This window comes from Micromesistius poutassou (assembly GCF_964030765.1).
Source record: "Micromesistius poutassou genome assembly, chromosome: 12".
NCBI classification, from domain to species: domain Eukaryota; kingdom Metazoa; phylum Chordata; class Actinopteri; order Gadiformes; family Gadidae; genus Micromesistius; species Micromesistius poutassou.
In genome coordinates, this window is record NC_140282.1 from 10,640,513 (window position 1) to 10,654,605 (window position 14,093).

At 45.6% G+C, this 14,093-nt stretch overlaps 1 protein-coding gene across 1 annotated transcript in view; it reads right to left on the reverse strand.

Annotated features, from left to right (window-relative positions):
* The window catches only part of lrrk1 (leucine-rich repeat kinase 1), a gene marked incomplete at its 3' end in the record, with an annotated part of 75,575 nt that overhangs the window by 49,571 nt on the left and 11,911 nt on the right, over window positions 1-14,093 (reverse strand). The window contains 9 exon segments of the mRNA XM_084476335.1: window positions 901-1,030; window positions 2,098-2,168; window positions 2,582-2,694; window positions 3,720-3,857; window positions 4,364-4,527; window positions 4,919-5,046; window positions 6,578-6,804; window positions 7,223-7,359; window positions 8,412-8,591. Of these exon segments, the coding sequence (XP_084332461.1) occupies window positions 901-1,030; window positions 2,098-2,168; window positions 2,582-2,694; window positions 3,720-3,857; window positions 4,364-4,527; window positions 4,919-5,046; window positions 6,578-6,804; window positions 7,223-7,359; window positions 8,412-8,591 (1,288 nt within the window).

Genomic DNA, 14,093 nt, shown 5'->3' on the forward strand with positions numbered 1-14,093 from the left:
GGAATCTGTGTAACCAATCACCAGTGGTGACACTGGTTAGTGCAGGGGAGGGAGAGGCTAGGCTTAGGGTCTCGGTCTCTCTCGGTCTCTCTCTCTCTCTCCGTCCCTCGCTCTCTCGCTCTCCCTTGCTCACTCTCTCACCCTCTCTTTCCCTCTTCCTCTGTCTCCCTCTCCATCGCTATCTCCATCTCTCCCCTTCACACGCTCTCTCTCACTCTCCCGCTCCCTCTCCCTCACTCCCGCCTCTCTCTCCTCCTCTCCCTCTGCCTCCCTTTCCCTCTCTATCTCTCTCTCCCTCTCTCTCTCATTACATAGGAGGCTCTATCGACAGGGCGAGGATCAGCGCCTCGTGCATTACGAGGTGCTGCAGCGGTAATCCATACAGGCTCGTGAAATAATTGAAAGATGATGGAGGACACATGGAGCTGATCAATGAGCTGGTGGGCTTCAAACCGATCAACGACGCTCCACAAAGCCCTTTATACAAGCTCACGCAGTCATGCCAAACCCCTTAACCGAGATCAATGGCTTCATGCAGTGCGAGAAACCAGGGACCAAGGACTGCATCGGACGTGTCTCTGATGGGTTGCTGCGTACTTACACAGAACAGTGCAGACCTGGGCACTTTGAACGTGCAGCGTCAGAGACACCAACGGATCATTGGCAATGTGAGCGTGGCAATGTTCCTGTCCCTTTTTTGCAGACTATTCAAAGCCGCTTCCAAGGAGTTAAGATAAACGTAATGTTTAGGAGCAGGTAGGGGCTCAGATTAGGGCAGCTTGCTCAGTGACGCCTACAGGCAGACTGTAATGTTCAGGAGCAGGTAGGGGCTCAGGTGAGGGCAGCTTGCTCAGTGACGCCTACAGGCGGATGGCAGACCCTGAGGGCTCCAGGACTCACTTGGTGAGGTAGAGCTCGTTGAGGTTCACCAGACCGCACAGGGACGCCGGGACGCACTCCAGATGGTTATCGTTCAGGAAGAGCACTTCCAGAGAGTCCCGGAGGATGATGGGGAACTCGACGGCACACACTGCCAGGAGAACAGCGAGGGGGGAGAGAGTAAGCAGATGAGGATGCGCACGCAGATGCGCACACACATGCACACGCACGCAGATGCGCACACACACATGCACGCGCACGCAGAAGGACACACGTGTAGAGTCAGTGATGGGCAGGGGATGACGCACGCACGCACGCACGCACACGCACACACGCACATACACACTGACACACACACACACACACTCATTGACACACACACACACACACACAGACACACAAGGACACGCATGTAGAGTCAGTGATGGGCAGAGGATGACACACGTACGCACGCACGCACGCACGCACGCACGCACACACATACACACACACACACACACACAATGACACGCATGTAGAGTCAGTGATGGACAGTGGATGACACGCACACACACACACACACACACACACACACACACATATACATGCATGTAGAGTCAGTGATGGACAGTGGATGACACACACACACACACACACACACACACACACACACACACACACACACACACGTAGAGGCATTGATGGACAGTAGATGATGTTCAGCGTACCATGTGAGTGTCAATCTGTTCATCCTCTAAAAGAATGTTACCATGGCGATATGGGATGGTGAAGGCAGTAGAGCTATGGGCTATTGCCAATATATTTGGACCCGATTTCTATCAATATTAGTTGTCATTGTATCAAAGAGATTATAAAAAGTCGGTCTGTCATAAACAGACACATGGAAGAACTAATCTGAACATTGTGTAACTTTTAGTGTTATGCAATAAAGATGAGCTGCTTCCAAGAACGTCTCAGCAACTCACTTGTGCTCTGTATTGTTCTAAGCGCATGTGTTGAATTGCTAACACACTTGGTGGAGACGTACCGTTATGTAACCATCATGCCCCTTGACTCAAATAACAGCGCAAATAAAGGAAAAGCGACAAGCTCTTCTCTGTCTGCACGCTGTCCGGATTCATAAGCTTGGACGGATCCCAGCCTGGCTCTGACTGTGGACGAGACGCTGCTGAACTCACTACTGCTCCTGAGTCAGAGGAGGGGGAGCGCTGTGGGTACCTGGGTCTGGGTCCCTCTTGCTCCAGGTGGTCAGGAACCCCCGTCTCCTGGATTTGGGTCCCTCGTCCGTTCTGGAGGACCGGACGTCAGCGTCAGCGTGATACGTGGACACCGGGGTTATTATTACACCTCAAACCCGTCATTCAGCATTCATTCAGTGTTTGCTCCAGAGTTGAAGGCAATTCTCCCGGGACTAATCCATGTCGGTTTATACCTGTAAGCTGTCAAATATTTGCATGCGCGTGTGTGCATGTGAGTGTCTCTGTGTGTGTCTGTGTGTGTGTCTCTGTGTGTGTGTGTGTGTGTGTGTGTGTGTGTGTGTGTGTGTGTGTGTGTGTGTGTGTGTGTGTGTGTCTGTGTGTGTGTGTGTCTGTGTCTGTGCTTGTGTGGGCGTGTGTGCATGCGCGCGTGTGTGTCATAAATAGCTCTTCTTCTTCCCCCAGATGTGAAGGTGACACCCAGAGGTTCGAGAGGGAAGACCTACTTGCCCAGCTGGTTCCTGGACAGGTCCAGAGTCTTGAGCTTGGAGCACTTCCATTTATTGGGTGCCGGCAGCGTGGAGATCTGATTCCCGGCCAGCCGCAGAGAGACCAGCGCCTGAGGCAGGGGAGAAGGGGGAGGGAAGGGGAGAGGAGGGGAGAAAATCTATTCGTTATACCCAGAATCCTCCAGTCATCTAATAGTAATTGGCATTTTCCGTGTTATCCAAGATTGAACATTTACAGATTGTGCCCCTGAAAATGTATGTGAGGTCACGGCTAGTTATTTCATTACCTGTTAATTGACTCTTAAATAAATGAGTGTGTAAAACATACTGTAAAATACTATCACAGTGATTCCCCGCGACAGGAAAAGGGTAATGATATGATTTAATTATAATGGAAGATAATGACACAAAATCTGATTATTCCCGAATCACCTCAAGGCTAAGGATACACTCAGTATTTTACATCAAATGCTACATTAGAGACGTATGAACAGTAACAGTAAAATAACCAAAATAAATATTTAAATGAATTAGTGTCATTTTGAAAACGTAGTTTAAAGCAAATATGTTGTCGTTCCTATAGCAAAATTAAAACAATTTCTCAATGTGATAATAAATAAGGCAAATACATCTTGTATTTGCATCATGTACATTTCTTGCTTTCTTTACATACTTAGATACTAACTACCAGAGCAATTTACGGAGAATAGCTCTAAATAGCTCTGCTAACTAGATACTAACTAAGAACTAGAAAGAGAAGTTAAATATCTACGCCATGACAGCACTGCAGTGCCACTTTGTGGTGTACTAAGGAATTGCATGTGAATTTATATGATGCTAATTTATATGAACATGTACAAATCCCTGTACATATTTCAAGCAATTAACCAAGACTCTGGTCCGGAACAAGCCATGCAGTTATATGGGTAACTCATATTGCACACATCGCACACTAACTATTAATTATTCTATAATTTTTTTATTTTTTTATCAGCTTTAGCTACAGATTTGACAAAATATCATAGTTTGACGTTACATTAATATCCTCTTAATGTCCCGCCCACACACACACTCACCCTCAGAAACCCACAAGATAAAGACTATTATTTTAATTCCTATCTCCTTATCCATATACCTCCAGCTCAAAGATGTAGGGCGGCAGGCCCTTCAACTGGTTGTCGGTGAAGTCCACCTCTTGGAGCCTTGACCTCCAGAAGATGGAGATGGTGTCGGGGAGTCCCTCGATGGAGTTAGAAGAGGCTTTGCATATTTTCTACGTGATGAGAGGAACACAAGTCATGGTATGACACACACCCGTGATTCTTCACATCATTAACAGTACAGTATGGACCGCACTATGATTTTTAATCCTGTTGCTAAACGGTTCTGTAGACATAAGCCCTTTATGGAAATGGACCCGTTTACGCAAGCAAATTAGACGCCTCTCTGTGGTCATAAGAGGTCTGGGACAACCATGCTTCCCACTGGGGAATACCGTTTTCTGTATATTAAACTGGGAAAGGCGTGAATGGTTTCAGAATTGGTTTGTTTACACACCGTGAGTCACTCCAAGTGACCCGACTACAAAGAGTGTCCAATTAAACTAAGTACTTCTCTCGCGGTCAGTGTGTGTCCTTAATATGAGCATCCTGGCTTTGTGGTGGAAAACAAAGCGATAAATCACATCTCGTAACGGGAGGGGTCACGCCTTTCAGCGCCTGCACCGTAATGAGGAGGAGCAGCTAAACGCTAGCAGATGGCCCGGGCCAGAACTCTTACGAGCGGGCAGGCCCAGGGGTCAGGGAAGCAGTCCAGTCGGTTGCGGCACACGTTGAGGAGGCTCAGCGACTTGAGGCAGTGCATGACGGTCTCGGGCAGGCGCACCAGAGCGTTGTCCGACACGTCCAGGTCCTGAAGGCTCCTCAGGCCGATCCAGTTGGTGTCTGATGCGAACCGCAGCCACATAGAGATATGGGGATGAGATACGGCCTGTTTCTGCTTGATATAACAATCTGTTCAATTATGAATACATTACTTTAAGAGGGAGGGGGCTTCAAAGAAAGGGGGGGAGGAGTGGGATCTTGAAGTGTATTATATTATAATAATGAATAAATAATGCATTTAAAAATGAACATCCCGAGAACAATGCATTGTTTATGTTACACAGTCTAATCCCCTCACGTGCCCCACTTGCGTATTCAATGCATTAATCAAAGCATCCATGCTGTACGAATGGATCAGATGGTAGTAGTGGTGAAGCTAAAGAGTCATGCTGTTTATACAACAATCTGATAGAGGAAACACCGTAAGTGTGTGCTGAGGCCCGTGGCTCACCGGCGGGGATGTGGAACAGAGACGTGAGCTGGTTCTTGGCAGCGCAGAGCCGCCGGAGCTGGCCCAGGTGGAGCAGTCCAGAGGGCAAGGCGCTCAGCTGGTTCTGAGAGAGGTTCAGCTCTCGTAGACTGGTAGAGAGACAGGGAAAGAGAGAGAGGGAGAGAGACAGAGAGGGAGACAGAGACAGAGAGAGAGACAGAAACAGAGACAGAGACAGAGACAGAGACAGACAGACAGACAGACAGACAGACAGACAGACAGACAGACAGAGGGAAATAAAGGGAAGAAGGAGAGAGACAGGGAGAGAAAGAGATAAAGAGAGGAACAACAAAGAGAGAGAGTATGAGAGAGAGTATATCAGTATGATAGAGAGTTTATCAAATCTCTTAGAAAGTATAAAATCAGTAAGTGCCCCAAGAGTGATGTCATTTTGGTCCTACTCCGAATTCTAGGAGTTATCCTAGAACATTCCTACATCCTAAGACCTCATAACTCAGAAAAGAGATAAGAGTGCTGCAGAGGACTTATATATCACTTAGGAGTTGCAATGAGGCAACAACGCAACGCATCAGTTTCTAGATTGCGTTGAAATAGAACATTAATAAATTATATTTATGCAGAAATATGCAATCTGCGCTCTTGCCCCTGAGAAACATAAGACTCTAACCCCTAAGACTCCCCTAAATCTCCTATACATGCACGTCTCTTGCACTCTGCTGGCGTGCATGTTAAGTTAAGAGTGCAGTTGACTGTGGTCGAGATGGTTCTCCGCGCAACCCTATTCATGCTGACTCCTCACCGGAGGACATTTTCCAGCAACCCAACAGGAAAAAATAAAGTCTGCAATTAAATAGAATTAAATGAGATGGGACAAAGTAGCATGGAGCTACACTCCCTCATTATGTTAAAAATAAAACAATCTTGTCTTGTTTAGACCTAGACCTGCACAGTGTCTTGTGATGCTCTGAATATCTATAAGTATACCCCTTTTCTAGCTATTGAATTGAAAACATATATTTCAATACACGAGAGAGAGAGAGATCGAGATCTATACAGTATAGAGCTATATCTACATAGCTATATCTCCTACAGCTACTCTCAGCAGTGTGGGAGATGAAATAGCTTTAAATTAATCATATCATTAAGAACATTTTATTGAGGAGTCAAAGTGATAATTTCTTCTGAGAAAAACTGTCTTCAAACTTCTGATCGCAAAAAAGTGACATCAATCATTCCTAAAAGCCTGCTGCTACTCCTCGCTGGGAGTGGGTGCAGGAGCCTTAGTAACTCCAAGCTTCTGCGCCGAGCTAGAGTCCTTTTACTCATAATAAGTAAATTCAGCACAATGAGTAAATGACCAAAGGAGCAAAGTGACTCTCTGTTAGGCCTACCCTCCTCATCCTCATCCTCATCGTCAAAACCGCTTACCCGGGGTCAGGTCGCGGTGGCAGCAGCTCCAACAGTGGGCCCCAGGTCCCTTTCCCGGGCCACATTGACCAGCTCTGACGTGGGGGATCCCGAGGCGTTCCCAGGCCAGTGTTGAGATATAACCTCTCCACCTAGTCCTGGGTCTACCCGAGGTCTCCTCCCCACCGGTCGTGCCTGGAACACCTCCCTAGGGAGGCGCCCAGTGGGCATCCTTGCCAGACGCCTACTCACCTGGTGCATATGACCTCCTGGGAGCTGTGTGTGGCGGGCAGCTCTCGGAGCAGGTTGTCCGACAGGTCCAGGGTCCGCAGCTGGACCAGCCCCCAGGGCACCATGGACGGCAGGGCGCCCAGCGCGTTGGAGGACAGGTCCATGTGGGTGAGCCGGCAGGACAGGTCCATGAACCAGTCCAGCTCCAGCCAGGGCAGCTTCAGGCCGCTCCAGCACACGCTCAGCACCTGACAGAACGTGGGCCCAGGAACTGTTTACGCCTTGAAGTGTTTTTTATCCACCACACATCTAGGAGTCGTCAAATCTATGTGTATCTATATCTATATCTATATTTGTGTTGCTTCCTCTGGGTAAAGTTCAACACCCAGACGCCCAATTTGTTGTTAGCCTTTGGAATTGGAACGTTGGAATGAGAATCTGAACAAAATATTGCCAAAATTTAAAAAAAACTAACAGGAAAGCATTTACACTACAACATGTGGGTGGTCGTTTGCGACCTGCAAGTGAAGTAAATAAAGACCGTAAATTGCAGACATTTCAATTATCCTTCTAATAGCCAAATGGGTAAGTGGGTGTGTGTTTGTGTTGGGGGGTGTAAGATAAGCATCACTAACACAACATGGAAACACACACACAAACACACACCTCATTCCCCCGTGCGTCGGTCCCCTGGTTCAGCCTCTGTCTGAGGAGCTGCTTGCTGAAGGCCGGATGGTCCATCAGGGTGTAGGAGGAGAACCCAGCGCCGCTCTGCAGCAGGAAGCACGCAATGTCCTCATTGGCTGACACGCACACACACACACACACACACACACACACACACACGCATGCACGCATGCACGCACGCATGCACGCACACACACACACAAGCACACACACACACACACATACTTTAATGAATTAAAACATAAGGGCAAGCCAAGAAATAACCGATCAATCACAAAACCAGTTGACAAACACCCACTGAAGGAGAATGTATTGACATTGACAGTTTGTTTTGCAGTTACGGCACCAGGTGTCTGCCAGCTGAACCTAGTCATTTTTCATTCTGCCACAGACTGCTGCTTCAAAGCCATCCAATATCCTGTATTATAATAGCCAAGGTTACTGCGCAGGACTGCTCATGTGCGATATCAATATCTTGAAAACCTGTTCCCTTTTTCTTTTCCATCTCCAGTTCTCCTACACAGCCTTCCAAAATCTTTCTTTTCTTAAATTCGTTCCGGTTACAACGAGGAAATTCTCAATTAGCATATAGATGTCGATTATGATTCGATATGATTTGTCTGTTAAGTACAGCCCAGTCTGAAAGGTCTGCACAAGAATGCAGTGAAATCTGTTTTTTGGTGTCTGCAATTTCTTTAACCCTGCATAACGTAATTCTTTTCGCGACAGTCATCACGTTCGTGCAAATCGATTTTAATAAAATAAAACAAATTCATCCGTTGCTTGATCCGACATGTGGACAGGTTTTAGATACTTAGAAGTTCAAATATTCCAAACAAAAAACAGGTCACAGCTGTGGGGAAAAAAAGTTACTTTCAAAAGAAAACCAAAAAAAAAGTGTTTTTCAACCTGTTAAATACAAAATAACATCAGACACCGTGCTTATGTTTATATTCATGCAAGCATATGGATTTACTCGAATGACCAATCAACTGCCACGTCTACATTTCCCATGATGCACCACTGTCATGAATGCCACCAGAACCAAAACGTGGAGGGCATGGACTGCACCGTTGGTGTGAAGCCCTGCGTCCAGAAGGCCCCCTGGGGGCCTTCAGGCGTGCTCCAGGGGGCCTCCAGAGAGCCTCCAGGCGGCAGTAGGTCTTACCTGCCTGTGCAGCGGCGTAGAGCGGGAGGCCCGTGATGACGGCGAACTCGTCGCTGTGGATGCCGCAGTCCCGGGCGTCGGCGTTGTAGGAGTGCACCAGGAGCCGCACCACGTCCAGATGGCCTCGCCGGCACGCAGTGGCCAGCATCCAGTTCAGCAGGTCGGCCCGCAGACATGGCCCTTGGCACGCACGGACACACACGCACACGCATGAGCACACGCACATAGACAGGCACAAGCACACACACACACACGCACAAGCAAAAGCGAACACACGCGCACACACGTGGACAGACACACAGGCACACAGGAAGGAGAAAAAATTAGTTTAATTTTGTGGTTTACCAGTCACTATTGGGTCATTTAGCAGACACTTTTATCCAAGGGCACGAGAGCTTTAGTACTGTAAAATCTGAACGCAACAGAATAATACCCTAACCTCGACTAATGCAAACGCTTTGCCAAGGCTGTGGTAGTTTCAAACACAACAACGACTCCCCATAATGATAAATCCTTTCAGGACTAATGATTAAACAGTCACCAAAACAAACACAATAACACACGTTCCAATGATCCCATGCTGCCAAAATGGAGGCGGTCATGAGACATGACGTGAAGTTCAAGCCCTATACAGATGTCATCCATGAGCAGGTAGGGGTTATCTTTCTCCAGGGTGCCAGGTAAAGGTAGACATCAGGGTTTGAATCCAGAAAATTTTGTCTCTCTCTCTCTCTCTTTCGCTCTCTCTCTCTCTCTCTCCCTCCCCCTCCCTCCCCCTGACTCTTCTAACTTTCCCTCCCCCTCACTCTTCTTCTCTTCTACCTTTCCCTCCCCCTCACTCTCCTACCTTAAGTGACTCTTCATAAGCGCTCTGGTGCATACTGACTGCCTTGCATCATCAAGCTGGCTGCTGCACACTGGTAGTCCCACCCACCCACACACACTCACTATGTAGAGTGCTTGGTCACTTGAAAAGCGCTATTTAAATTCCATTAATTAAAAAGATGATGTTGATGACGATGAAGAGGATGATGATGACAATTATGATTATTATTGTTCTGACGATTACTATTATGATCATTTGTATCGTGATTGTCGCGATGACTATGCTGATGACTGATGACTCCCTGATGACGAGGGATGGCTGCCGAAGCTGCTTGGTGCTGATACTTTCCATGGACCCCTGGTAATTGAGCGAGCCCACAGGCTTGGTAAAGCCAACCAGGCCAGCATGGCTAACAGAGCTGGACCGCAGCAATCGGCATGGCCCAGGGTGGTGATTATGAAGACAAGGACAAGGACAAGACACTTGTCCTTGTCCTCATGAGGACAAGACACGAATCATGAGAGCAGCCAGGCTGAAGCGACCCATACAACTGGACTACCAGAGAATCATGGTTTTTCCTGACGTCTCCGCTGACCTTCTCAAACACAGGAAAGCCTTCGACCCAGTGAAAAAAGAGTTGGCTGCCCTCTCCATCCCAACCCTGCGATACGGAGTCGCTCACCCGGCTACACTATTGATCACCTACAAGGGGGAACGCTATACTTTTGACGCGGTGAGGACGGCGGAGGATTTTGTGAAGGAAATTAGGTGCCAGCAACGTGAAGAATGTGGGTAAAAGAGACATTATTATTACAGCACGCCCTTTGCAATACGTTTCGGTCCGGTATGGTTGTTGACTGGCAAATGTAAGATTCCTTACTAGCCCTGTTGGTTAAGACTTAAATTATTTAACTTTTATTTTTATCATGTGGCGTTACGTAATTATGATTCTGGTTGAATTGTGTCTCTGCTTGGCTGTTACTGCCTACGTACGGAGGCAAACGGGGGGGGGGGCTCCACGCTGATTGCCGGGCATGTTGTTCCTCTTATGATGCTTGCTCAGGTGGACCAGCGCAGCTCCATGATTGAGCTCAGTTTAGAGCTCCTTTGGATGTGTGAAATTTGGGATGGGTGGGTGTATTTCAGTTGGGGAAGTACACTTTGTTTTGTTTACATTGTTTCTTTGTTATTATGTGTGGATTTGTTTTTTCCTTCTGTTATCTCTTGTGCATTTTTTAATGTATTTTTTTTATGTTTGTAGCCACGGATATATCTGTCAGGTAATCTGTAATGAGCTGAAAATTCTCAGTTATGACCTTTGATCTTCAGTTCACGTCCTGGAATGTGAGAGTAAATGAGATAGTCAAGCTTAAATAGGTTATGAACAGGCTCCGGCAGCTTAAAGCCAAAATAATTTTTCTCCAGGAGACTCATTTGACCTCAGAGGATGTGATAAGGGTGAGGAGAAGATTGCCTGATCAGGTGTTTTCAGCCACTTTCAGTTCTAACTCGAGAGGGGTAATAACTTATACACAAATCTGTGCCCTTTAAGCTTATAAATGTCACTGAAGACCTACTTGGCAGATACCTTATTATTGAATGTGAACTTCTTTCAATCAAAGTAAATCTTGTTAATGTATATGGGACAAATACAGATAATCTAACCTTCTTTAGACAGCTTTTCTTGATGTTAGCTGCTTTGCCTGGTCAAATTATCATAGGTGGAGATTTTAATTGTAAGAGGTGAGGTGTTGACACCTCTCACCCCTCGATTAGAAAATAACTGCTTCAGTGCATAAAAGATTTTAATCTGGTAGATGTATGGAGGAATAAATGTCAAAATGCTGGTATGATAGCATCCTAATCTCAGATCATGCTCCAACCTCACTTCTTATTAAATTTTCAAATGTGGCACTGCCCCCCCCCCAGGTGGCGCTTACAACCAATCTGGCTTAGGGACCCAAGCTTTTTAGAGTACATTGGAAGACAAATAGATTTGTACTTTGAAATCAACACTAACCAGACAACTGCGTCTGTGAGATGGGAAGCGTTTAAAGCCTTTCTAAGAGGCCAAATGATAAGTTTCACCAGCTTTAAATATAAATGTCATAGATTAGAAATGGAGAAACTTGAAAAAGCAATTATAGAAACAGAGGCCGAAATTTTTGAAAATCCCAACAGTCTACTTAGTATGGAACTTAACAAACTGAAAGCAAAGTATAATGTTCTATCTACAAACAAGGTGACAAAAAGCTTGATGAGATTGAAGCAATCATATTATGAACAGGGAGAGAGGGCGGGTAAGTTACTGGCCTGGCGCATAAAGCAGATGCAAGCTGAGAGGGCAATAAACTCCATCTTGACAGATAAAGGAGAGATAACTTCAGACCCAAAAGAGATAAATGACACTTTTCAATGTTTCTACCAGAGCTTATATGGCTCTGAATAATTGGGTTCAGCCAGAAGTGTGCAGAAAGATTTTTTGGATATATTAAATTTTGACCTAGTAGATAAAGAATTTTTAGACCCATTGGGCGCAACCTTGAGACTGAGGAAATATCTGAGGCCATATCCGGCTTGGGGGGAGGTAAAACACCAGGGCCAGATGCAATTCAAATTGAAATATATAAAAATTTTAAATCCAAAATAATACCGCCCCTACTTGATATGTACAAGGAATCATTTGATGACGGATCACTCCCTCATTCGCTAAGCATTCATTTCATTGTTACTGAAGCCTGGAAAGACGCCAACCCAATGTGGGTCTTATAGAGTGATCTCACCTCTAAATAATGACCTTAACTGTGTGTTCATACACATCGCGACAAGATTAGATTGACGGCGCGACATTTTTCCACATGAACGGCGAGTGCGTTCACGAGGATTTGCAGCGCGACAAATTTGCTGAAGTTGAAATATTTCAACTTATCTGCGGCATTCGCGTGAGACAGCCAATCAGCGTTCACTCCCTGTGGGTAACGTGGGTGAAGTAACGTAAAACAGCCAATCACCGTTCAACCGGCCGGGCCAACCGTTCCCTGCACTCCGCAGTGAACCACAGCTTGGGGGAGAAAGTGATTGTTGCCGTTTGCGACTCCCGGAGCTCTATCTATATATAATATTATATGATATTATATATATAATATATAAATATCTATATAATATAAACATATATATAATATCATGGCACAAAGCGGTGTGCGCCTCCGGATTATATTATTAACCCATAAACGACGGGCAATCCGACGTCTCTCCCTCTTCCACAACAGGTAGAGACACGCAATGGTGGTTATCTCGGCCATGGTTGATGAGAATGAATTGGCATAAAGCACCATTGGCGGGCAAAAGATGTTATCAGACAAAATTCGCGGCGCGACAAGTTCGCCTGACATAACTGCACACATAACTGCACAGCGACAGATTTAGATTTTGCGCGAACAGGCGAAACGTGTGTCTTTTGGTGTGAACACACAGTAAGATTTTATGTAAAGTACTGCCGAGGAGGTTGGAACGAGTCTTGCCTCAGTGGAGTGGATTTGTACAGGGTAGACAGGGCTTCCACAATACGAGGAGGTTGGTTAATATTATATTTGAAAAGTCTGGCCTCCCTGACCACTCTATCCTGTCGTTGGACGCAGAGAAGGCCTTCGACAGGGTAGAGTGGCAATATCTATTTGATGTCCTGCAGAGATTTGGTGTGGGTGTACATTTTCTCAGATGGGTTCAGCTTTTGTACTCTAACCCACAAGCTGAAATACTAACTAATGGACTTGTGTCAACGTCATTTAGGCTTAACCGAGGAAGGAGACAGGACTGCCCCCTCTCTCCCTTACTTTTCGTCCTGGCTCTTGAGCCACTTGCCATGGCAATTCGCAATCATGCTGTCATTACAGGAATTAAAGTTGGAGACATAGAACATCGTATCTCACTGTACGCAGACGACGTCATTTTATTTTGTTCCAGATTAGAGAAAATACTACCTAGCCTGCTGAATTTGATGAGAACATTTGGTACCTTTTTCAGGCTATAAAAATAAATGATAGTAAATCAGTGATAATGTTTTTGACAGAAAATGAGAGAAATAATCTGTGTCAAAACAGGGATTTACTTATTTAGGTGTCAAAATTACCCCTACTATTGACAAAATTATTTCAGCTAATTATTGCCCCCTCGTGGATACAGTCACACAATTGATAAATAGATGGACCAAATTACCCATATCCTTAATCAGACGCATTAATATCCTAAAAATGTCAGTTTTAAGTAAATTTTTATACCTCTTCCAGTCAATTCCACTCTCTCCAGCTCCTTCCTTCTTTAAATTGCTTAACAAAACAACAAACAAACTTCATTTGGAATAACAAACGGCCTAGACTCAGACTTGCCTTGTTGTATTTACCATACGACAGAGGTGGGCTGCAATTTCTGAACTTCTTATGATACTTTTGGGCAGCGCAAATTAGGGTGGTCGTACCCCCTTTTTATTTTATTATTATTTATTTATTTATTGTTTTCATCATTTATCTATTCATATTTTATGTCTATTCATTATTGTGGCTTGCTCATGGCTGCAGAATTTGTCATTCATTTACATACTTATATACTATTTCCATCTCGGTTTTGTGTTAATTTAACATAACTGCTGTGATCCTTTTGTTGTGGGGAGGGGGAATGGTAAATTGTAAATGGACTGCATTTATATAGCACATTATTTGTAACCAGTGGCCACCCAAAGCGCTTTACAATATTGCCTGACATTCACCCATTCATACACACATTCACACACCGACAGCGGCGCCAGCCATGCAAGGCGACAGTCAGCTCGTCGGGAGCAGTTAGGGTTAGGTGCCTTGCTC